The sequence below is a fragment of the Macaca fascicularis genome, chromosome 6 (genome assembly GCF_037993035.2).
Source record: "Macaca fascicularis isolate 582-1 chromosome 6, T2T-MFA8v1.1".
Classification (NCBI taxonomy): Eukaryota; Metazoa; Chordata; class Mammalia; order Primates; family Cercopithecidae; genus Macaca; species Macaca fascicularis.
Genome location: NC_088380.1, coordinates 161,789,139 through 161,811,801, shown reverse-complemented (window position 1 = coordinate 161,811,801; position 22,663 = coordinate 161,789,139). Strand labels below are relative to the sequence as shown.

Genomic DNA, 22,663 nt, shown 5'->3' with positions numbered 1-22,663 from the left:
GTTCACTAGTATGTGGAAAAACGAACTCTCTTACGCTGCTGGTGGGAGTATAAAATGGTGTAGGTACTTTGAAGAACTGTTTTGTCAGTTTCTTCTCAAGTTAAACATACATCTACTCATGACCCAACATTTCAATTCCTGAATATTAATCCATGAATAATGAAAACATATTACCAGGCCTCTGAGCCAAAGCTAAGCCATCATATCCCCTGTGACCTGCACGGACACATCCAGATAGCCGGTTCCTGCCTTAACTGATGACATTCCACCACAAAAAAATGAAAATGGCCTGTTCCTGCCTCAACTGATGACATTACCTTGTGAAATTCCTTTTCCTGGCTCATCCTGGCTCAAAAGTTCCCCCACTGAGCACCTTGTGACCCCCCCACCCCTGCCCGCCAGAGAACAACCCCCTTTGACTGTAATTGTCCTTTACCTACCCAAATCCTATAAAACGGCCCCACCCCTATCTCCCTTCCCTGACTCTCTTTTCGGACTCAGCCTGCCTGCACCCAGGTGATTAAAAAGCTTTATTGCTCACACAAGGCCTGTTTGGTGGTCTCTTCACATGGACGCGCATGACACATATGTCCACAAAATGACTCATAAAGGAATATTTATTACAGCCTTATTCATAATAGCATAAAATGGAAATAATCCAAATACCCACCAATAGAAGAGTGACAATCAAATTGTTATATATTCATAATATTGAATATTACTTAGCCATATAAAGGAACCAACTACTGATGGCAGTGGCATGCTGGCTGCAGCAGAGAGGCGGGGCTGGGGCTGCACATTCCATGGAGTCTGCGGGAGCCCTGCCCCTTCTGAGTTGAGACCGGGGCTCTCCGTGCAGCCGCAGCCACCCAAACCGCAGCTGCAGACCCAGGCCTCCTGCTCTACAAAGCAGGCAGGAGCCCCGCCCTCCTGGGGCTACAGCCACCCAAACGTCAGCTGTGGATCCGAGCCTCCCTGTGCTCTTGGGGAAGCCAGGAACAGGCAGGATCTGCACCCCTGGGTGCAGCTGCATCTGCCACACCCGCAGTTGTAGACCTGGGCCTCCCACTGCAGGAAGCAGGCAGGAGCTGGGGCTGAGTCGGCGGGGCAGGAGCTCCCGGGAGCAGCTGCGGCCGCCCTCCCAAGCGCAGGGCTCAGGCATCTCTGCAGCCTACACCCTCCGGGCCCCAGGAAGTCCCCACGCCCCCACCATTTCCCCCGCTCCCTCGCCGTCCCTGCAGGCTCCGGGGTGCCTTCTTCCACTGTCTGGCCCCTCTTTGCCCTGCTGTGATCTCGGAGTGGGGGTTGGGGCCGAGCCCCGGGGCCATGAATGACAACAGGAGGCAGATTGATTCCTTGGCAGAAAGGGACAGTGTCCCCAGTAAGGCCCCACCCTCAGGCTAGGGAAGGCCTGAAGGTTGGGGGCTGGGCCGCCAGTTCCACAGACTGGAGTGGGAGCTCTAGTGCCTCTTCCTGCTGCCCATGGCTGCTCATGGACCAATCAGCACATACTTCCTCCCCTCTGAGGTCCATAAAAGCCCTAGGCGGTCAGCCAGAGCAGGCCAGAGGACAGCCAGAGGAGGGAGAGGGCAGAGAGAAGACGAGGGGACAACCAGCTGCAGAGCGGAGCACTCACTCCGCTGATAGCTGGAGGTGATGGGATGACGTGTTGCAGAGAGTAGTACTCTCTCCACTGAGAGCCACAGAGACGACCTGCCGGCAGAGAGGAGCGACCCTCTCTGATGAGAGCTTCAGAGACTTGCAGAGACATCCGAATGACTTGTGTGCGGAGAGGAGCCACCCTCTCCAGGGTGTCCTCTCTGCTGAGAGCTGAACACTTGATGGAACAACCTGCTTACAGAGGGAGCTACCCACTCTGAGCTGTTCTAATACTAAATAAAACTCTTCTTCACCCTTCACTTGTCTGTGTACCTCATTCTTCCTGGACGCTGGACAAGAACCCAGGCAAAGGTGCTGTGGCCACAGAGGTTTCTGGCCAGAAAAATCAATACCCCAGAGATCCTGTAACACTACTAATATACATAACAGCATGAATGAATCTCAAAAAACATGATGTGATTATATCATCAAAACCAAAGACATTATAAGAAAAGAAAATGAAGAATTATATACCATAACCTAGTAGAATTTATCCCAGGTATGCAAGTCTGATTCAACATTCAAAAATCAATGTCATCTATCACCTCAGCAGGCTAACAAAGAAAAATTAACACCATCATATCAATAGGTGCACAAAAAGCATTTGACAAATCCAATACCCATTTATGATGAAAACTCTCAGTAAACTAGGAACAAAGTTGAACTTATCTTGATAAAGCATATCTACAAGAAACGTACAGCTAACATCATATTTAATGGTGAGAAATTGGAAGTTTTCCCACTACAATACAGAACAAGTCAAGGATGTCCTCTCTCTCCACTTCTTTTCAACATTGTACTGAAAATATTAGTTCATAAGACAAGAAAAGGAAATAAGTACACACATTGGGAAGGAAGAAATCAAACTGTCTTTGTTTATGGCCAGGCACAGTGACTCATGCCTGTAGTCCCAGCACTTTGGGAGGCCAAGGCAAGCAGATCAGTTGAGGTCAGGAGTTCAAGGCCAGCCTGGCCAATATGATGAAACCTCATCTCTACTAAAAATACAAAAAATTAGCTGGGCGTGGTGGCATGAGCCTGTAATCCCAGCTACTTGGGAAGTTGAGGCACAAGAATCACTTGAACTGCGGAGGCAAAAGTTGCAGTGAGCCAAGATCACACTACTGCACTCCAGCCTGGGCAACAGAGTGAGACTCTGTCTCGAAAACAACGAAACAAAATTATCTTTGTTCACAGATGGCATGATAGTCTATGAGACACTTTTTTTAAACAGTAGATGGGCTAAGGTTTATTTACTTAACATTGAAAAATAATTCATTTACTTCAACAACATGGCATACAATCAAGTGAACTATTGAAACACTTACAATTCAGAGGGGGTCAGGACAGGAAAGATCACAACCCCATTCCTGAGATGGAGTGAAAGATCTCAGCCAGGCCTCCAACCTAAGCCAGGCTCCTCCATTAAGCAGAGACAACCAAAAGATAAGAAAGCCTTGGCCTCATCCCCAACAGGAGAGCCTGAACTGCTCACAAATAAGAAGGAACTTGATCATACTGAGGACTGGCTGCTGATGAGTCATTAGGAAAGTCAGTTGGTTCTCTCTTCAGTAGGTGGTTTAGCACCCTTCTGGAGAACAGAGAGTAGTAGTCTGGGGCTGGAGGCTGAGAGACAACATCCAACAAAGGTTACCTTCTTTTTAGTAATGCTTTGTTCCTTTTTTCAACAGCAAGAAACCTGAAATCCAGAGAAGTCATTTAAGAAACCCCTTCTGGCTGCAACCTGAAAGCATCTCCCAAGCCAGACTGGAGGTAGAGATGATGACTCCAACTTCAGTGGGCTTCTTCTTTGATAGGGGAGCAGCCAGAGAAGAAGCTGGTGTTGCTGGCCAGAGCTCGTTTCTTTTTCTTCCCTGGAGCCTTATTTTGTTGGTGTTCTGTTGCTCCATGTTTCAATTCTGGGAGGTCAAAAGAGGAGGGAGCTGGAGCAGTCTTCTTTGACAGCACCTCCTCCATGTCACACATCTCTTTCAGGATCTTGCTATTGGGGGTGGCACAGACAGGGTTAAAGAAGCTCAATCCTGGGGTCACCTCGGTAGGATCCTCCAGTTTGAAGGAGCCTTCAGAATCCTGGGTCCATTCAACATTGCCCAAGCCATCCTTGCCTTGCTGGCGGTTCCGACACTTTGTGGGGTCACAGCTACAGTCCACACCACAGTCTGACTTTTGCTTCCTGCACCCACACTGTTTGTTTCCACACCAGCCCTTGCAGGAACACCCCTGGATGTTCTTCCTGGACACCTTAACTAATTTTGTTGGCTTCCATTCCTCATCATCCCCCTCATCACTGTCACCATCACCATCACCATCCTCATGATCATTCACAGAATGCTCTGAACAATATTTTAGATCCTCGATGTCCATGCTTTGCTCCAGGAACTTTTCTTTAACACGAGAAGGTTTTGGCTTAGGTGGGATATATTCAAAAGAAGAGTCTGGAGATAGAAGGGTATCATTAGGAAGATGTTTCTGTCTGCCGGTTACCTGAAGGAGGGTCAGTTTCTGCTTGATGATTTCATTCTCTTGGAGAAGCTGCTGATTTTGCTCACACATTTCTCGCATCTTCTCAAGTTCTTCATCCTGACACTGCAGTGTGCTCAGCAGCTGCTGTTCCTTTTCACTGACTGACTCCTCTAACTGCTTCTCTGCTATTTGGCTTTGCTGCAGCTGGCTGAGAAGGTATAGCACCTTCTCTTGGTGCTGTTGCTCCATTCTGATCAGCTCAGCTTGTAACTCTGTCTCTATCTCAGAAAAATGATTTTGTTCCTCAAACAGCATCTTCTGCATGTCAGCACAGCTGGCCTTGCTCTGTCTCAGGCTGTTTTCAAGTTTGGTGACATGTATTTTAGAGGAGACCAGCTCTCCAATCAAATATTTCAGGGCACACTTGGCTTCCAGAATGGTGGCAATATTCTCCCAGCATTGTTTTGGCCTGTCTTCACTTTCTGCATCCAGCAGCTTCTGCTGTAGGTCAGCAATCTGAGCACTCCTGAGTTCCATTTCAGTCTCTAGGCTTTCAATCTGCTTTGTAATACAATTTTCTGACTCCAAAACTTGACCATTCACCTCAGTAAGGGAGAATGTACGCTTCCGGAGTTTAGGAGGTGGATTCTCCTGAGATTCCTTTTTTTCTTTGAGTTGAACCACATCCTGAGCCAGGATCTTTCTATCTTCAAGGAGGTCATTCAGATGGCGTTTGGCTTCCTCAGTACTAACCATAACCTCAATTTCATTTCCAAGCCAATTCCTCACTCGAGCTGCAGTGCCTTCCATTCCATGGCTCTGAGTCTCTTTCCGCTTATCTGTGACCTCTCGTTGTTTCTGGAGAGCATCCTTGAGACGCTTGTTGGCAGCTGCTGCCTCCTCTGTTTTACGTCTGAGCACACTGGATTGTTTCTGGAAGTTTCTTTCAAGTTTGAGCAGCTCATATTGCCTCTTACGGTCTCGTTCTTTTAACTGTATTACTTCTTTGTCTTTTTTCTGCTTCCACTGTCTAAACTTCTCAGCATCCTCTTTCATTTGACGCATTAACTGCACCCGCTGGTTTTTCATCATCCGTATCTCCTGGTTCAGCTTGGAGACAGTACATTCTGTGGATTCCTTTAGTTTCAGAAGTTTGGACTGCTCATTCAGCTTCTTCTTCAGATCAGCTATTTGACCCTCCAGCTCCTGGAGACGTTTGCGGCGGCGCTCACTCAACTTGGCTTGGTTGACATCCTTCTTTGCTGTCTGAAGTTCGAGAACCAATTCTTCCTTTTCCTTTTGCAGATTGATGACTTCTAATTCTAGATTTTTTATGTTATCCTGGTATTGAAACTGAATGGGGTGTAGTTGGCTGTTGTTCTGAGTCATCTTCCTAACTAGGGCCTCTTTCAGTGCAAGGGCGTTATTCAACTCAGTCACCTCCTTAGACATCTGAGCTTGATGGAGAGCATGCTGAGTGGTAAATGCGTCAGAAGACTTACTCATCTCTGGACTGGTTTCCAATTGAGCTTTGTGTTCCACTGCAGTATCTATGGCTGCAGCCATGCAAGCAACCGTTTCATCTGATAACTGGGTAATCAGTTGCTGCAGGTTACAAATTATCTCTACATTTTCTTTCAATTCCTGGTCTTCCAAAGTCTCCACTAGCTTTTGAAGATCCAGTTTGCAGGCCGCATGCTGCCTGAGCTCTTCTAGCTTGGCGTTCAGTTTTTCATTCACTTGCTCTGTCAAAATGATCCTCTCCAACATCTGGGCTGTCTGACCAGCTGCCTCCCTCAGACCATGACTTAATTTTTCATTTTCCTCTACCAGTGACTGATTCTTCTCCATCAGGGATTGTAGATTCTCTGATGGTTCTGCATTTATAGATCCAGGCAGGGTACCGCCATGGGCTTGTAGCAACAAGACTTGTAGCTGTTGTACCTGTTGCTTTAGATGATTAAGTTCAGCTGTGTGGGGATCAATATTAACAATAGGTTTGTTCTTGATTTTTCTTGCTCTGTCAGCATAACGAAGGGTACTTAATGTTTCCTCTAGATTGGAGTCAGCAGGACTCACACAGGCTATCATAAGAGTGTGGCTATTACCTCCTAGAGAATCTTGAAGCAGTCGAGTTAACTTGGAATCTCTATAGGGCACAAAGCCACCCTTTTTGTCATCTCCAAGAGCACTGATTACATTTCCCAAGCATAGGAGACCTCGGTTAATATTAATACCCTCTTTTAGACGATCCCCTTCAGCCTTGGTTTTCTTCTGTCTTTCTGATCCAGCGAGGTCTACGAGATGCAGCTTGGAGCGAAAGCTGCTATTCTTGTCACTTTTCTTTCTTTGCTCTAGGGAGATAGTAAAGATGGCATGAGATCGGGATGACTGGGAGTTCATAGCTGTGGAGGCCACAGTCCTAGAGTTGTTGCCCTGCTCCAAACAGGAAACAGTATCCAAGGCAACTAAAACAGTCTTCTCAGTGAGTCCCACAATCTTTATACCTTCCTTAGGATCCTCCCGTATATTTATTTGAGCTTTCTCACGAGATAGGCATAGAAGATCCAAAATTTCTTCATTGTAAATCTCTAAGTAAGACACTTTCAGAGTAAACTCAAAGTCACTCTTTTTATCAATTTCTTTGAAGAGCAGTTGTATTACCCTAGGAATAATGCCAACTGTTGCTTCATTCTCCTGCTCTGCGGTGTATGCACCTCCCATTGAATAGGTTTTTCCAGAGCCAGTCTGCCCATAGGCCAGGACCGTTGCATTATATCCTTTAAATACACCTTTTATGAGCGGCGCTACTGCTGTATTGAAGACTTCTTCCTGTTCAGTAGAGGGGTCAAACACAAAATCGTAGGTGAAGGATTTATCAGTACCAACCACCACCTGAGGCTCCCTGGGCACGAAGGAAAGGCACATCTGGCAGCCCTCGCTAATCTCTTTGGGGACCAGAGGGCGACAACGCAGTGCCACTCTTACAGGAATTCCCTTCACCTCTTCCTTCATGATCCTATCTCAGCACCGTCTCAAACTAAATGTCCCTTCCCCGTTCACCCGGGCTCTCCCGCCGCCCTGTCTCCGCCGGAGCTTTAACCGCCAAGTTTCAAATCCCTCCCAGAGACGCCAACCAATTGCAGTGCGGAAGGCCCAAGGGCGGAGCGCGCACATGTGCGCGCGCAGGCCGGCACGGTGGGAAGGGGAGGGTAAGTCCAGAAATTCTTTTTTAACCAACAACAGAAAAATGTCCTGGAACTAATAAGTGAGTATAGTATAAACTTGCAGGATACAAGGTTAATATACAAAAGTAAATTGGTTTCCTATGTACCAATAGTGAATAAGTGATATTCAAAATTGAAAGCACAATACCACTTACTTTAGACCTTAACAAATGACATAGGTATAAACCTAACAAAATATGTATAAGATCTACATGATGAAAACTACAAAACTCTGATGAACAAGATCAAAGGGGAACTAAATAAATGGAGAGATATTTTATGTTCATGGATAGGAAGGCTGAATATCTTAAAGATGTCAGTTCTTCCCAAACTGATCTATCCATTCAATGCAATTCAAGTCAAAATCCCAGCAAGTTATTTTGTAGATATTGACAAACTGACTCTAAAGTTTATATAGAGAGGCAAAAATAATAATAATAATACAATGGCAAACATAATATTGAAGGAGAACAAAGTCATAAGACTGACACTACCCAACTTCAAGACTTACTATAAAACCACAGTAATCAAGACAATGTGCTATTGGCAAAAGAATAGACAAGTAGACCAATGTATTAGAATAGAGAGATCATATAGATACAGTGACTAGACCCACATAATATAGTTAATTGATCTTTGACAAAGAAGCAAAGGCAACACAATGAAGCAAATATAGTTTTTTCAACAAATGGAACAAATGGTGCTGGAACAACTGCACTTCTGCATGCAAAAAAAAAAAAAAAAATTTAGACTCAGACCTTACAGCCTTCACAAAAATTCACTCAAAATGGATCATAGTCCTAACTATAAAATGCAAAACTATTAAACTCCTAGAAGATAACATAGGAGAAAACCTAGATGAACTTAGGTATGAGATGACTTTTTCGATATAACACCAATGGCACAATCCATGAAAGAAATCATTAATAAGTTTCACTAAAATTGAAAACTTCTGCTCTTCAAACAAAACTGTCAAGAGAATAAGACAAGTCATAGACTGAGAGAAAATATTTGCAAAAGACACATCTGATAAAGGAATGTTATCCAAAATATACAAATAACTCTTAAAATGCAACAATAAGTAAACGAACTATCTGATTTTAAAATGGGCCAAAGGCTTTAATAGACACCTCACAAAATAAAATATAAACATGGCCAATAAGCACATGAAAAGATGCTCCACATCATATTTGGTCAGGAAAAAGTAAATTAAAACAATAAGATACTACTACACACCTACTAGAATGGCCAAAATCTGGAACACTGATAACACCAAATGCTGGCAAGGATATGGAGCAGCAGTAATCTCATTTATTGCTGATGGGAATGCAAAATGGTATAGCCACTTGGGAAGGCAGTTTGGTGGTTTCTTACGCAATATAACATATTCTTACCATCTGATCCAGCTATCACACTCCTTAGTATTTATCCAAGGGAGTTAGGACCCCACAAAAACCTGCATGTGGATGTTTACAGCAGCTTTATTCATAATTGCCAAAACTTGGAAGCAAGGAAGATGTCCTTCGGTAGGTAAATAGACAAACTTCAGTACATCCAGACAATGGAATATTATTCAGCACTAAAAAGAAATGAGCCACTCAAGCCATAAAAAGACAAAGAGGAAACCTCAATGTCTATGACTCAGTGAAAGAAGCCAAACTGAGAAGGCTACACACTGTGTAATTCCAGCTATACGACATTCTGGAAAAGGCAAGACTCTGGAGGAAGTAAAAAGATTAGTAGTTGCTAAGGATTACAGGGGAGGGATGGATGAACAGGCAGAGCACACAGGATTTTTAGGGCAGTGAAACTACCTGGTATTATACTATAATGGTGAATCTATGTCATTACACATTTGTCCAAATGACCTGATTTTAAAATGGACCAAAGGCTTCAACAGACACCTCACAAAAGAAAATATAAACATGGTAAATAAGCACATGAAAAGACGTTCCACATGATATTCGGTCAGGAAAATGTAAATTAAGATACTACTACACACCTACTAGAATAGCCAAAATCTGGAACACTGACAGCATCAAATGCTGGCAAGGATGTACAACACTAAGAGTGAACCCTAATGTAAACTATTGGCTTTGAATGATAACAATGTGTCAATGTAGGTTCATTAATTATAACAAAAGTACCATTCTGGTGCTGGATGTTGATAACATGTCTAGGGGAAGGAGGTGTGTGGGAAATCTCTGTACTTTCCTCTTAATTTTGCTATGAATCTAAAACTGATCTAAAAAATGTAAGTCTTTTTACAAAAAAATATGTTGAGCAAAAGATGCAAGACAAAAAAGCAAAAATTGTACAATTCCATTCACATGAAATTCTAAAACAATAAAAAAATAAACTATGGTCATATTAAATAGAAGTCAGAAAGTGGTTGCTGGGGGAATAGGGGGCAGGGGAGGATTGACTAGAAAGTGACACAAGGGTTGTGTCTTTGGGTGTGATGAAAATGTTTTAGGTCCTGTTTTGGATGATGGATGCTCAAGTTATATATTTGTGGAAACTTATCAAATTGAATATTTAATCTGTACATTTTAAGATCTTAATTGTATCTCAGTTAAAAATAAGCTGGCTTTAAAAATTGATCTCCTCTATCAATTCAAAAATGTACATACATACATTCTTCCTCTAATTTCAGTGTGTTCCCAGATCTCAGAGGGTCACAGAATCCAGATTAATAACTCCTAGACTAAATGACTTCTAAGGGCTTTCCAATATCTCACATTCTGTAAAGGAAAAAGAGTTCTGGAATCACAATGCAATTACAGAGTCAGCAGGGAAAAATTACCCCAAATCTCATTTACTCATATTTCACCTACAGCATAAAGCAAGAAACACACACATCTTTCTTGGAAGTTAACTGCAAAGGTCAATGTCTTCATTCTGGCCTGGTGGAGCAGAGGTGGAAGCCAGGGAACTCATCACAAAGAACAGCACGGACTCGAGAAGGCTGCTAGCTGGAGGAGATATGTCATGAGACGGAAGCCCTAGTTTGGAACCTCAGCTTTACCACTAACAAACTGAGGAACCTAGAGGGAATCTGGGAATCAATCAGGCCAACTGTGTGTCTTTTTTTTTTTTTTTTTGAGATTGGGTCTTACTTTGTCACTTAGGCTGGAGTGCAGCGGCATAAGCATGACTCACTACAACCTTGACCTCCCAGGCTCAGGTGATCATCCATCCCACCTCAGCCTCCCAGGTGCATGTCACCACGCCTGGCTAATTTTTCTTTGTTTGTTTGTTTTTGGCAGAGATGGGCTTTCACCATGTTGCCCAGGCTGATCCCAAACTCCTGAACTTAAGGGATCCTCCCACCTCAACCTCCTAAAGTGCTGGGATTACATATATGCACCACCATGCCCAGCCAACTGTGTTATTTCAAAGAGGAGCACATTGAGTCCTAGCGAAGGAGACTGAGTGACTCAGCAAGTTTCTGGCAGACCATAGATTAGAACCCTGCCTTATCAAACTCAATTATTTTGGACCCTGTTGCCTTGTTTGCCCAATCACTATTTTCTAAGAATTTCTTCTTCTTCCCATTATGCATAGGGTTGTAGAAGTTGCTATATTTCTTTAATGTAACCCACCTTACCTGGCCTATGGCTTATGGATCCAGATATGAGTATGTGACTCGGGTTATGCCAATCTGTCTTTTCCAGAGAGAGCGCAAGAAAGATGATGGGGCAGGGGGGGGCGAGAGAGAGAAAAAAAAGAAGAAGAAGAAGGAGAAGAAGGAGGAAGAAGGAGGAAGAAGGAGGAAGAAGGAGGAAGAAGGAGGAAGAAGGAGGAGAAGAAGAAGAAGAAGAAGAAGAAGAAGAAGAAGAAGAAGAAGAAGAAGAAGAAGAAGAAGAAGAAGAAGAAGAAGAGGAGGAAGAGGGAGGAGGAGAAGGAGGAGGAGGGAGGAAGGAGGAAGAAGGAAGAAGGAGGAGGAGGAGGAGAGAAGGGGAGAAGGAGAGAAGGAGAGAAGAAGGAGAAGGAGGAGAAGTAGGAAGAGGAGAGAGAGGGAGGAGGAGGATAGCAGTAGGCAAAGGGAAAAAATATTCTATCTCCTATTAGGTGCTTACACTACCCCTATAAACTATGGAGCCATCAGCAACGGCCGTTATCTGCCCCACGTCTAGGAAATCTGTAAATCAGAAGTGCACAGGAACTAGAACTGCTGCTCAGCTTCCAGATTATTTCTATAAAGCTTCTGAGAGTTCAGAGATACTTCAAGAGGTGCTTTGTCCAGAGATCATAAAAAAAGCTGTGGGAGAAATTAAACCTAATGGTGGCAACTAAGAAGAAGAGTTGGCATATGAACTAAAAAGGAGTATCTCTGAAGCTGAGATGCCTTATTCTAAGGAAGAATGTGTGAAAAGATGTGACTATTCATTATACAGTTACTTATATTAATAAAAAATTGAAAATTGCCTAAATGTCCAAAATAAAAGTGTTAAATAAACATTGATGTAGCCCTGTGATAAAACATTATATAAACATTAAATATCCTGTCCTAGAAGAATACTTAATGATTTGGCCATTGCTTTCCATATAATGTTAAGTATAAACAATAGAATACAAACTATATAAAACATGATAATTCCAATTTTGTAGAAGTATAGCTACTTATTTATATTTATGTGCATAGAAAAAAGGCTGAAAGAAGAAAACATGCTAACAGATGTTATCTTTGATAAATCAGATTTGGTTTTGTTCCAATTGGTCCCTGGTTACCTAGCAGAATTAAGGACAGGGAAAAGCAACTTACTCTACTTCTACCCAATCCACCCAATTAAATTAAATACCCTAAATGCCACATTTCTTAAAGGGGAAAAGGGACGTATCTATTGGATGAAGAGGAAGAATGGCACCAACTCTATGTCTTTCTAAATGTTGTGCTATCCACCCCAGGCAGGGTGTTTTCAGGATCCTAAGCATCGCTCTTGAAATAATGTGGCAAGCAGTGGTTGCAAGATAATCACCCCTCATGACTCCAGTTTGTTTTGCTGCTGGGTTCCTGCAGCAAAGATGCTTGTTCCAGAGAAACCAAAGTGGTCAAGGTGGCTCTCAATGTGCCACCTGATGAAATGGATGTGACCTATAGCATCCCAGCTTGTCACCTGGGCTTTGTTTTCTCATAGCACCCATCCTGTTTTTATCATCAGTGGTCTCTGACACAAAATTGTCTTTAGAGAAACCAGGGCATAGTTTTCACTGATTATTTACTCATAAGTCGGGGTAATAATAAAAATATGTAACCACCTGATCAGGACATCCTCCATCCCTTCTGTTCCAAGAAGAATAGGCACAGCAACAGCTCTGGAGCCATGTTCTAGAGGCCCTTTGCTGTTCTCGGCATTAGCCTTTCAGTTGCTGGATCATGAGGAGGGCAGGGAAGGTAGTTTCTGGGGAGGGCCAGGGTAGGGGGAGCCATGGGGAGAGATCATTTGGGACAAAAAGCAGCATCTATTACCAACTCTATGAACATAATTCAATATTGTAACAACCAGTGCGGTCATGCCAGTGTAGAGTCCCACCCATAGACCTGGGCAGGAGGGGCCCTGCTCTGAGCCCCCTATTTTAGAAGACCCCACATGTCACAAAAAAACTATTTATTAAAAAATATATTGGCTCCTTTGTCCATCAATGCTCAACTCTAGTAAGCATGGCCCATTCCCTGAACACTTGCTTTCAAGACCAGCACCATCCAGGCCCCAGGGAAGCAGCTCTGCTCTTACTCTGTGTCCTCGAACACAACGAGTCCAAATGCCATGAAGGTTTGAGGATTGTGTCACTGCTGACATCAAAGACAGGCAGCAATTCAGAGTGCACAGAGCATTTGTGTGATGGGAGTGGTCAGTTTAGAGAAAAGGCCAATTAATTAATTTGTCACATCCTTCCACAAAGATAGCACAAATGTGATAAATTCTAAATAATGAAGTATCATTTTCCAGTAGTACCGAGTGTCCTTTTTTCTTGTCTTTGTTGCTTCAATGTGTATTCCGGAGATATTCACAAATTAACATGGTATTCATAATTCATGGTATTCACAAATTAACATGGTACTCATAACATGGCACTCAATGACTAAGGCATATTTGCCATATTCACAATTTATCCATATGTGCTATCATGGTAAGGAATTTGGAATTTATTAAGTAGAATAATATGGCACAGAACAGTATGTATATTATGCTTCCATTTGTGGTTTTCTTTTAAGATCGTATACATAGAGACATACATTTCTGCAGGTAGAGTAAATTTCTGGAATTTTTTGTCTCAAGGGAAGGGGACTTGGGGGTCCAGCAACAGAGGATCTCACTCTTTATTTCATGCCCTTCTGAAGCATTTGAATATTTGGTTTTCATTCATAAATTTCTCTTCTGATATTTTTAAACTAGTATTTAATTTAAAAATTCCTTATACACTCAATGATTTTCATTTGCTTTTTTGTTTACCTATATTTTCTAATTTTTCTGTGTTGAACATGTATTATTCAGTAACTTTTTGAATTCATAAAATTTATAGTCATCAATTTCCCTCACGAATTGGCCCAATGTGCTTCCATGGGATTTCCTCCTTGTTTCTATAGCTGAGAATGTGTGGGTTTCTAGGTGCTGGGAAGTGAAGCTACTGCAGCAGGTGATGGGGGGTTGTCTGAGAGAGAGACAGAGTGAAACAGAAAGACAGAGACAGAGAGATATATAAATATATAGAGAGAGAGAACAGAGACAGAGATGGAAAGAATAATCACAACAGCTGCCACAATCCTCCTGGATGAGCAAACCCAGGAAAGCAGCAAGGATAACTCTTCCTTCTAGCATGTGTCCAGGGGAGCTTCCCAGCAGCACTCTCATCTCTGAAAATCACAAGGTCCAGGCCACATAGATGGCATAGAAATTGCAACAGGAGCTGAGGCAGAGAAAGCAAGCAGTCTCGCTGCTGATGTGAAGTCAGTATCACTCTTTAGACTGCAGCAGCCCGCAACCACCAGCCTGCTAACCTTCCCAGCACCTAGGCGTCCTGGTCATTCCAGCTGCCGGCCCTCCAGTTTGTGCACAAGCTGTCCAAGACTCTGAAATCAAAGTAAGAAGTCTCCTTGATCCTGAACTTCATACCTCCAACTCCAAATCCCTCAGCCTTCTTTTTAAAAATGCCTTTTAGCTCCATTTCATTTCATCCCATTCTAAAATCTACTACATCATTTGGGGAAATGGGACTCATTTGATCTGCAATTGCCTGGCCATTCATAATTGATAACCTGTCTTGAAAAAAAAAAAAGTCACCATTAGCTGTTCCATTTGATATGCCCCAAGCCTCAATTTTGGAAGCCCCACTAGTTGAATGGAACTTGATTCCAATGAGGCAAATTCATAAGTGAAGGGGGCAGGGGAGTACATGGGAAAAAGACACAGAGAAATTGAGAGACAGACAGAGACCAAGAGTCCAACCAATAGAAACAGATACCCACTTGAGAGCATGTTTGTTTATCTCAGCAACTTGCTCATAGTAAATGCTCAGTATCTGTTGAGTGGATGGATAATTGTTAATCTAGAACCAGAAATACCATTTGACCCAGCAATTCCATTAATGGTATATACCCAAAGGATTATAAATCATTCTACTATAATGACACATGCACATGTATGTTTATTTCAGCAATATTCACAATAGCAAAGACTTGGAATCAACCCAAAGTGCCCATCAATGATAGACTGGATAAAGAAAATGTGGCACACTGGCCGGGCACGGTGGCTCACAACTGTAATCCCAGCACTTTGGGAGGCCGAGGCGGGAAGATCACCTGAGGTTGGGAGTTTGAGACCAGCCTGACCAGCATGAAGAAACCCCGTCTCTACTAAAAATACAAAAAATTAGCCAGGCGTGGTGGCACATGCCTGTAATCCCAGCTACTCAGGAGGCTGAGGAAGGAGAATCACTTGAACCTGGGAGACAGAGGTTGCAGTGAGCCGAGATCATACCATTACACTCTAGCCTGGGCAACAAGAGCGAAACTCCATCTCAAAAAAAAAGAAAAGAAAAGAAAATGTGGCACATATACGCCATGGAATACTATGCAGCCACAAAAAAGGGTGAGTTCCTGTCCTTTGCAGGGACATGGATGAAGCTGGAAACCACCATTCTCAGAAAACTAACACAGGAACAGAAAACCAAACAACACATGTTCTCACAGTGAGAACACATGGACACAGGAAGGGGAACATCATACACCAGGACCTGTCAGGGGGTGGGGGCTAGGGGAGGGATAGCATTAGGAGAAATACCTAATGTAGGTACAGCAAAACACCATGGCACGTGTTTACCTATGCAACAAACCTGCACGTCCTGCACATGTATCCCAGAACTTAAAGTATAATTTAAAAAACTAAAAAAAGAGTTTTCCTCAAGAAAGGATGTTGAAAAAAAAAAAAAAGAATGCTCTGCTACTGTCATTTATACGTGCCTGGGTGCAATTTCACTATTCAAGATGTATGTGTATAATGTTCAATCACATCAGTTCTGGGGGCAGTGGGATGCTTAAAATATCTGAGCAGATGGCTCTTTTCTGGAATATTCTATTGCAATGTAAACTCTCACACATGCACACACACACACACTGACCTGACCCCAAGATAGTTTCATAGGCATCCAAACGCCCAAACAGGGGTGTTACTCACACCAAACCATGTGTATAGAGAGTCTCAGTAGGGAAGAAAGTTAGAATTCAACCCCCACAAAACACAGCTTTCACATCACTGCAGCTACCTCTACTTGATTCTTATCAATTTGCTTTGAAAAGCCTGAGACAGGCATTTTTGAGCTCTGAGCTGTGGTGACTGCAGCTTTCCTCAGAAAATTTGATCAGCAAGCTACTTGCAGAATTCAAAGTCCAAATCCCTAATCGTAGGTAACATGTTTTCAAATAATGATACCACCTGGAAAATGTACAGTGCTTCATATTTTCAAAGTGCCTTTACCCACATGGTCACATTTGACCCCTTCCCAACACTGGCAGCCAGGCAGGGCAGGGAAGGAGAAACCATGAGAGGCAAGGCGATATGCCCAAGGCTGCATACGTGGGAAATGATGCCCCAGCTGTACACCACCAATGAGTCAGAAATAAAACCCCCACCCTAGGGTCTTTCGGTGATGGGTGGGAAGCCTTGCATTTGACTGAGCTGCATATTTTACATGTCATTACCCTACTAGCTTACCTGAATATTCACACTCACTCTCTCCTGCTTCGGGGCCTTTTGTCCTCCCTCTGCCTGGAATACTCATCCCTCCTACCTCTCACTCCCCAGAATAGCCACTTCTTTCTCAGTCTTCACATTTCAGCTCAAATGCCTCCTCAGAGAGGTCTTTCCTAAGCTCCTTTCTAGGAGGTAAACCCCCACTATCATATACGTTGCTTTATAGTCTGCATTGAACTTAGCACTTTCTGAAATTGTTTTGGGTACTCATCATTAATAATTTCTTGTTAATCACCTATTTCCCCACAAGAACAAGAATGAGGACAGTGATAGTAACAGGAGGCAACCAAATGCCAGGCAGATAGGGGCAGGTCACCAGTGAAACCCCACCTTTAAGCCAAAAAACAGCCTGAAGTCTGAAAGATCAGACTGCTGGTCCCGGATGAAACCCACAAGCCAGAGTGAGAACTTCTGTTCTTGGTTGCCCACCCTTTCCCTATTGAGTCTTTCTGAATAATGCCTCTTAACCAATCGAAAGTTGCCTTTTCCAATACCATGTACGGCCTGCCCCCGCTATTCTGAGCCCACAAAAGCCCTGGACTCAGCCATACTGGGGGAGACTTTCCCACATTCAGTTAGGGGAACATCTCCTCTCCACAGAAAACTGTTTCATCACTCAATAAAACTCCCTGCCTTGCTCACTCTTTGATTGTCAGCATATCCTCATTCTTCTTGGATGCTGGACAAGAGCTTGGGACCCACTGAGAATGGGTACCCAAAAAGGCTATCACACTGGCCTTTTGCCCCTGCCAGCAGAGAGCAGCCATTCCACATGATGGGGCCAGGGGCTGACTGAGCTGCTAACATGCCACCATCCATCAGGCTATGTATGGCGGAACTAAAAGAGCTAATTAGCACCCTAACACTCCCTCTGGGGCTTCAGTATTATGGGCTCCTTGCACCTGGTCTGGCCATGGGCCCCACACAGAGCTTGCTCCTGTGTCATGCTCAGAGTGGCCAGCCAGATCCCACACTGGCTCGCTCATGTGCTCCCTCCTGGAAGGGGCTGAGTGTGGCAGGCCAAGTAGACAGGGCACTGCTGCTGCGAGTCCAGCAAAGGGGCCAAGAGAAAAATCCTCTGTCAACAGGAACCTGGCCCAGCTTGTTCACTATTATATCTCGAGTGCCCAGAACAATGCCTGGTACATAGTAGGTGCCCCCAAATATTTTGAGGGTAACTAAACTATTTTATTAATATTCATTAACAACTTGTAAAGCAAACAGGACAGTGTTATTATTCCCACTTTACAGATGAGGAAATGGAGTCCCAGAGAGATTAAGTGACTTATTCAAGTGCATACAACTAGAAAGTGACAGAGTTGGGAAAAGAACCCAGGTCTTTGACATCAAGCCCAATGCTATCTCCACTATATAGTTTTTTAATACAAAATTTGGAAAATGAGAAATTATTATTAATCAAGAATTGTTTTATATACAATTCATTCACTCAGCAAAAAATTTTGAGCATTTACTAAGTCCAAGAAAGTCCATTAAACACTATGGGAGATAAAAGGATATAGACAAGATATACTTCCTGCTTTCAAGGAGCTTATCACCTTCTAAGGGAGTTAAAATAAGGACACAAATATCCGTAAAATAAAATAGGAAGTTTTAAGTGCTGTTATGGATTGAATTGTGTCCTCCCATCAAAACTTATATGTCAAAGTGCCAACATGCAGTTCCTCAGACTGTAACCTTATCTGGAGACAGGGTCTTTAAAGAGGTATTCAGGGATACACGAGGTCATATCGGTGGGCCTTAATCCATGTGCCTGTATTTGGTATAGGATATCAAATAGCAACTTAAAATGAGGCATCTAGGATGGGACCCTAATGCAGTATGACTGGTATCTCTATAAGAGGAAGAAAGGCCAGTTGCAGTGACTTATGCCTGTAATCCCAGAATTCTGGGAGGCCAAGGCAAGAGGATTACTTGAGCCCAGGTGTTCAAGACCAGCAACACCACAGGGAGACTCCCATCTCCTTGGGTTTGTTGTTGTTGTTGTTTGTTTGTTGTTTTTTTGTTTCTTTTGGGTTTTTTTTTTTGAGATGGAGTCTCACTCTTTCACCCAAGCTGGAGTACAATGGTGCGAACTCAGCTCACCGCAACCTCCACCTTCTGGGTTCAAGCGATTCTCCTGCCTCAGCCTCCTGAGTAGCTGGGATTACAGGTGCCCGCCACCATGCCCAGCTAATTTTTGTATTTTTAGTAGAGGTGGGGTTTCACCATGTTGGTCAGGCTGGTCTCGAACTCCTGACCTCAAATGACCCACCCACCTCGGCCTCCCAAAGTGCTGGGATTACAGCCGTGAGCCACTGTGCCTGGCCCCATCTCTTTAAAAAAAGGGGGGAAAAAAGCCAAGCATAGTGGCATGCATCTGTAGTCCCAGCTACTTGGGAAGCTGAGGTGGGAGGATTGCTTGAGCCCAAGAGATCGAGCCTGCAGTGAGCCATGATTGTGCCACTGCACTCCAGCCTGGGCCACAGAGTGAGACTCTGTCTCAAAAAAAAAAAAAAAAAAAAAAAAAAGGCCATGAGAGGACCTGGTAAGCAGGTAGCTGTCTACAAATCAAGGAGAGATGCCTCAGGAAAACTAAGCCTGCTGATACCTTGATCTTATACTTCTAGCCTCCAGAACTGTGAAAAAATTAATTTATATTGTTTAAGCAACCCAGTTTATGGTATTTTGTTATGAAAGCCCTGGCGAACTAATACAAGTACCTTAATGAAAATGGAGAAAAAGTTCAGAAGCCAGTAAAAACTTCCAACTAAAAAAACATCTGGGAAGCTTCTTGGAGGAGACGGCATTTCATGTAGACTTTAGAGGGCAAATCGAATTTCTACATATGGAGATGGCGGGTGCTGGAAGCCACCCTGAAAATGCCTGTCAAGGTCAGTTTAAAGAGCAGGATTTTTCTTCTGTTGGTTTGGGGAACCTTCGAAGGATTTTGCACAGGAGCGTGGTAAGAGCACAACCAAAAATGAGGCATCTTGTATAAAATAGGATGGAAAGAGAAGAGGAGGAAAACTTGAAGAAAGTTGGGCGATTCCATCAGGAACTCAGGCAAGAAGTACTGAGGACCTGAAATAGGGAATTAAATGTTTGTTTGTTTGTTTGTTTGTTTTTGAGATGGAGTCTCTCTCTGTTGCCAGGCTAGAGTGCAGTGGCGCAATCTCGGCTCACTGCAACCTCTGCCTCCTGGGTTCATGCCATTCTCCCGCCTCAGCCTCCCTAGTAGCTAGGACTACAGGTGCCCGCCACCACGCCAGGCTAATTTTGTTTTTGTATTTTTAGTAGAGACGGGGTTTCACTGTGTTAGCCAGGATAGTCTCGATCTCCTGACCTCCTGATCCACCCACCTCAGCCTCCCAAAGTGCTGGGATTACAGGCGTGGGCCACCGCGCCCAGCTGAAATAGGGCATTAAATGTTATAGTGGACACGTCCAGTTCTTGCCTATGCAAGGTTCCATTTCTCCTATTTTTGAAACTGCTCCTCAGTTTTCCTTTAGAGGACCAGCTTTCCCTCTCTCACAGCTCTGGTTATTTGAGTGAGCATGACACATGGGGTGGCCATATGCCCTCAGCCTAGCCAATTGCCTTCCTCCATTCTCCTGGCAACAGCGGTGTGTCAGGCTGCTCAGGCTGCCTGCTATAACAGAGAATCACAGACTGGGTGGCTTAACACAGCAGAGATTTCTGTTCTCACAGTTCCAGAGACTAGAAATATGAAATCAAAGTGTCATCAGGGCCATGCTCCCTCACAAGCCTCAAGGGAGGATCCTTCCTTGCCTCTTCCAGCTTCTGGTAGCCCCAGGTGTTCCGTGGCTGTTGGCAGCATCATTCCAATCTCTGCCTCTCTCTTCACACAGCCATCTTCTCTCTGTGTCTCTGTGTCTTCATGTGGCATTCTCCCCTCTGTGCCTTTCTTCTTTCTAATCAAGACACTACTCACATTGGATTAAGGTGTCATCCTGGCCAGGCGTGGTGGCTCACACCTACAATCCCAGCCAGCAATCTGGGAGGCCGAGCAGAGTGGATCACTTGAGCACAGGGATTTGAGAACAACCTGGCCAATGTGGCGAAACTCCATCTCTATAAAAAATACAAAAATTAGGCTGGGTGCATTGGCTCACGCCTGTAATCCCAGCACTTTGGGAGGCCGAGATGGGCGGATCACGGTCAGGAGATTGAGGCCATCCTGGCTAACACGGTGAAACCCTGTCTCTACTAAAAATACAAAAAATTAGCCGGGTGTGGTGGCGGGCACCTGTAGTCCCAGCTACTCCGGAGGCTGAGGCAGGAGAATGGCGTGAACCTGGGAGGCAGAGCTTGCAGTGAGCCAAGATCGTGCCACTGCACTCCAGCCTGGGTGACAGAGTGACTCCATCTCACACACACACAAAAAAAAATACAAAAATCAGCCGAGCGTGATGGCACGTGCCTCACGCTACTCAGGAGACTGAGGTGGGAGGATAGGCTGAGCTCAGGGAGGTCGAGGCTGCAGTGAGCCATGATTGTACCATTGCCCTCCAGCTGGGGTGACAGAATGAGACATCATCTAAAAAATAAAAATCAGCCAGGCGCGATGGCTCACACCTGTAACCCCAGCACTTTGGGAGACTGAAGCGGGCAGATCACCTGAGGTCAGGAGTTTAAGACCAGCCTGGCCAACATGGGGAAACTCCATCTCTACTAAAAATATGAAAAATAGCCAGGTGTAGTGGTGGGGGCCTGTAATTACAGCTACTCGGGAGGCTGAGGCAGGAGAATCACTTGAACCCAGGAGGCAGAGGTTGCAGTGAGCCGAGATTGCACCATTGCACTCCAGCCTGGGCAACAGAGCAAGACTCTGTCTCTAAAAAAATAAAAATAAAAATAAAAATAAAAAAATGTGAGGGGATACCTAGAGAGCTGATTGCCTTAGCTAGATCACCTGTTCTGCCTTGAAGCTGATATGGAATTCATGCCCCTGGGGACCACATTATTTCCTAAATAGAAACTGGGGGGAACACCTGTAATCCCAGCATTTTGGGAGGCCGAGATGGGTAGATCACTAGAGACCAAGAGTTTGAGATCAGCCTGGCCAATATGGTGAAACCCCGTCTCTACTAAAAATACAAAAAAACAGCCAGGCGTGGTGGCATATGCCTGTAATCCCAGTTACTTGGGTGGCTGAGGCATGAGAATCACTTGAACCTGGGAGGCGGAGGTTGCAGTGAGCCAAGGTTGTGCCACTACACTCTAGCCTGGCTGAGAGAGCGAGACTTTAACTCAAAACAAGAAAAAGAAACTGGGGATATGAATGTCCCTGACACACACAACTTACTATGTATAACTGAGCTTTATTCTTAAGCTCTCTGAAGCCTGCCCATGTTCCCCAGGTTAAGAATTTCTGGTCTAATTCAATCACCTTATTTTAGAAATAGAACTCTGGAGACCAGAAAGTGTTATGAATGCCCAAAGGCACACAGTCCACTGACTATCATTGTGCTGCTTTTTTCCCCAAAACTCTTCCACTCACATGCAAAAGTAATCAGACTGCCCAAAGTAATTTATAGATTCAATGCTATCCCCATCAAGCTACCACTGACTTTCTTCACAGAATTAGAAAAAAAATACTTTAAATATCATATGGAACAAGAAAAGAGCCCATATAGCCAAGACAATGCTAAGCAAAAAGAACAAAGCTGAAGGTATTATGCTACCTGACTTCAAACTACACTACAAGTCTACAGTAACAAAAACAGCATGGTACTGGTACCAAAACAGATACCTAGACCAACGGAACAGAACAGAGGCCTCAGAAATAATGCCACACATCTACAACCATCTGATCTTTGACAAACCTGACAAAAACAAGCAATGGGGGAAGGATTCCCTATTTAATAAATGGTGTTGGGAAAACTGCTAGCCATATGCAAAAAACTGAAACTGGACCCCTTCCTTATGCCTTATACAAAAATTAACTCAAGATGGATTAAAGACTTAAACATAAGACCTAAAACCATAAAAACCCTAGAAGAAAACGTATGCAATACC

At 43.9% G+C, this 22,663-nt stretch overlaps 1 protein-coding gene across 1 annotated transcript; it reads right to left on the bottom strand.

The window, feature by feature from the left end:
- Window positions 1-2,880: 2,880 nt before the first annotated feature.
- KIF4B (kinesin family member 4B) lies at window positions 2,881-7,208 on the bottom strand. The gene has a single exon (XM_005558373.5). The coding sequence runs from the start codon at window positions 7,156-7,158 to the stop codon at window positions 3,454-3,456; it is 3,705 nt and encodes a 1,234-aa protein (XP_005558430.3). The 5' UTR covers window positions 7,159-7,208; the 3' UTR covers window positions 2,881-3,453.
- Window positions 7,209-22,663: the final 15,455 nt, after the last annotated feature.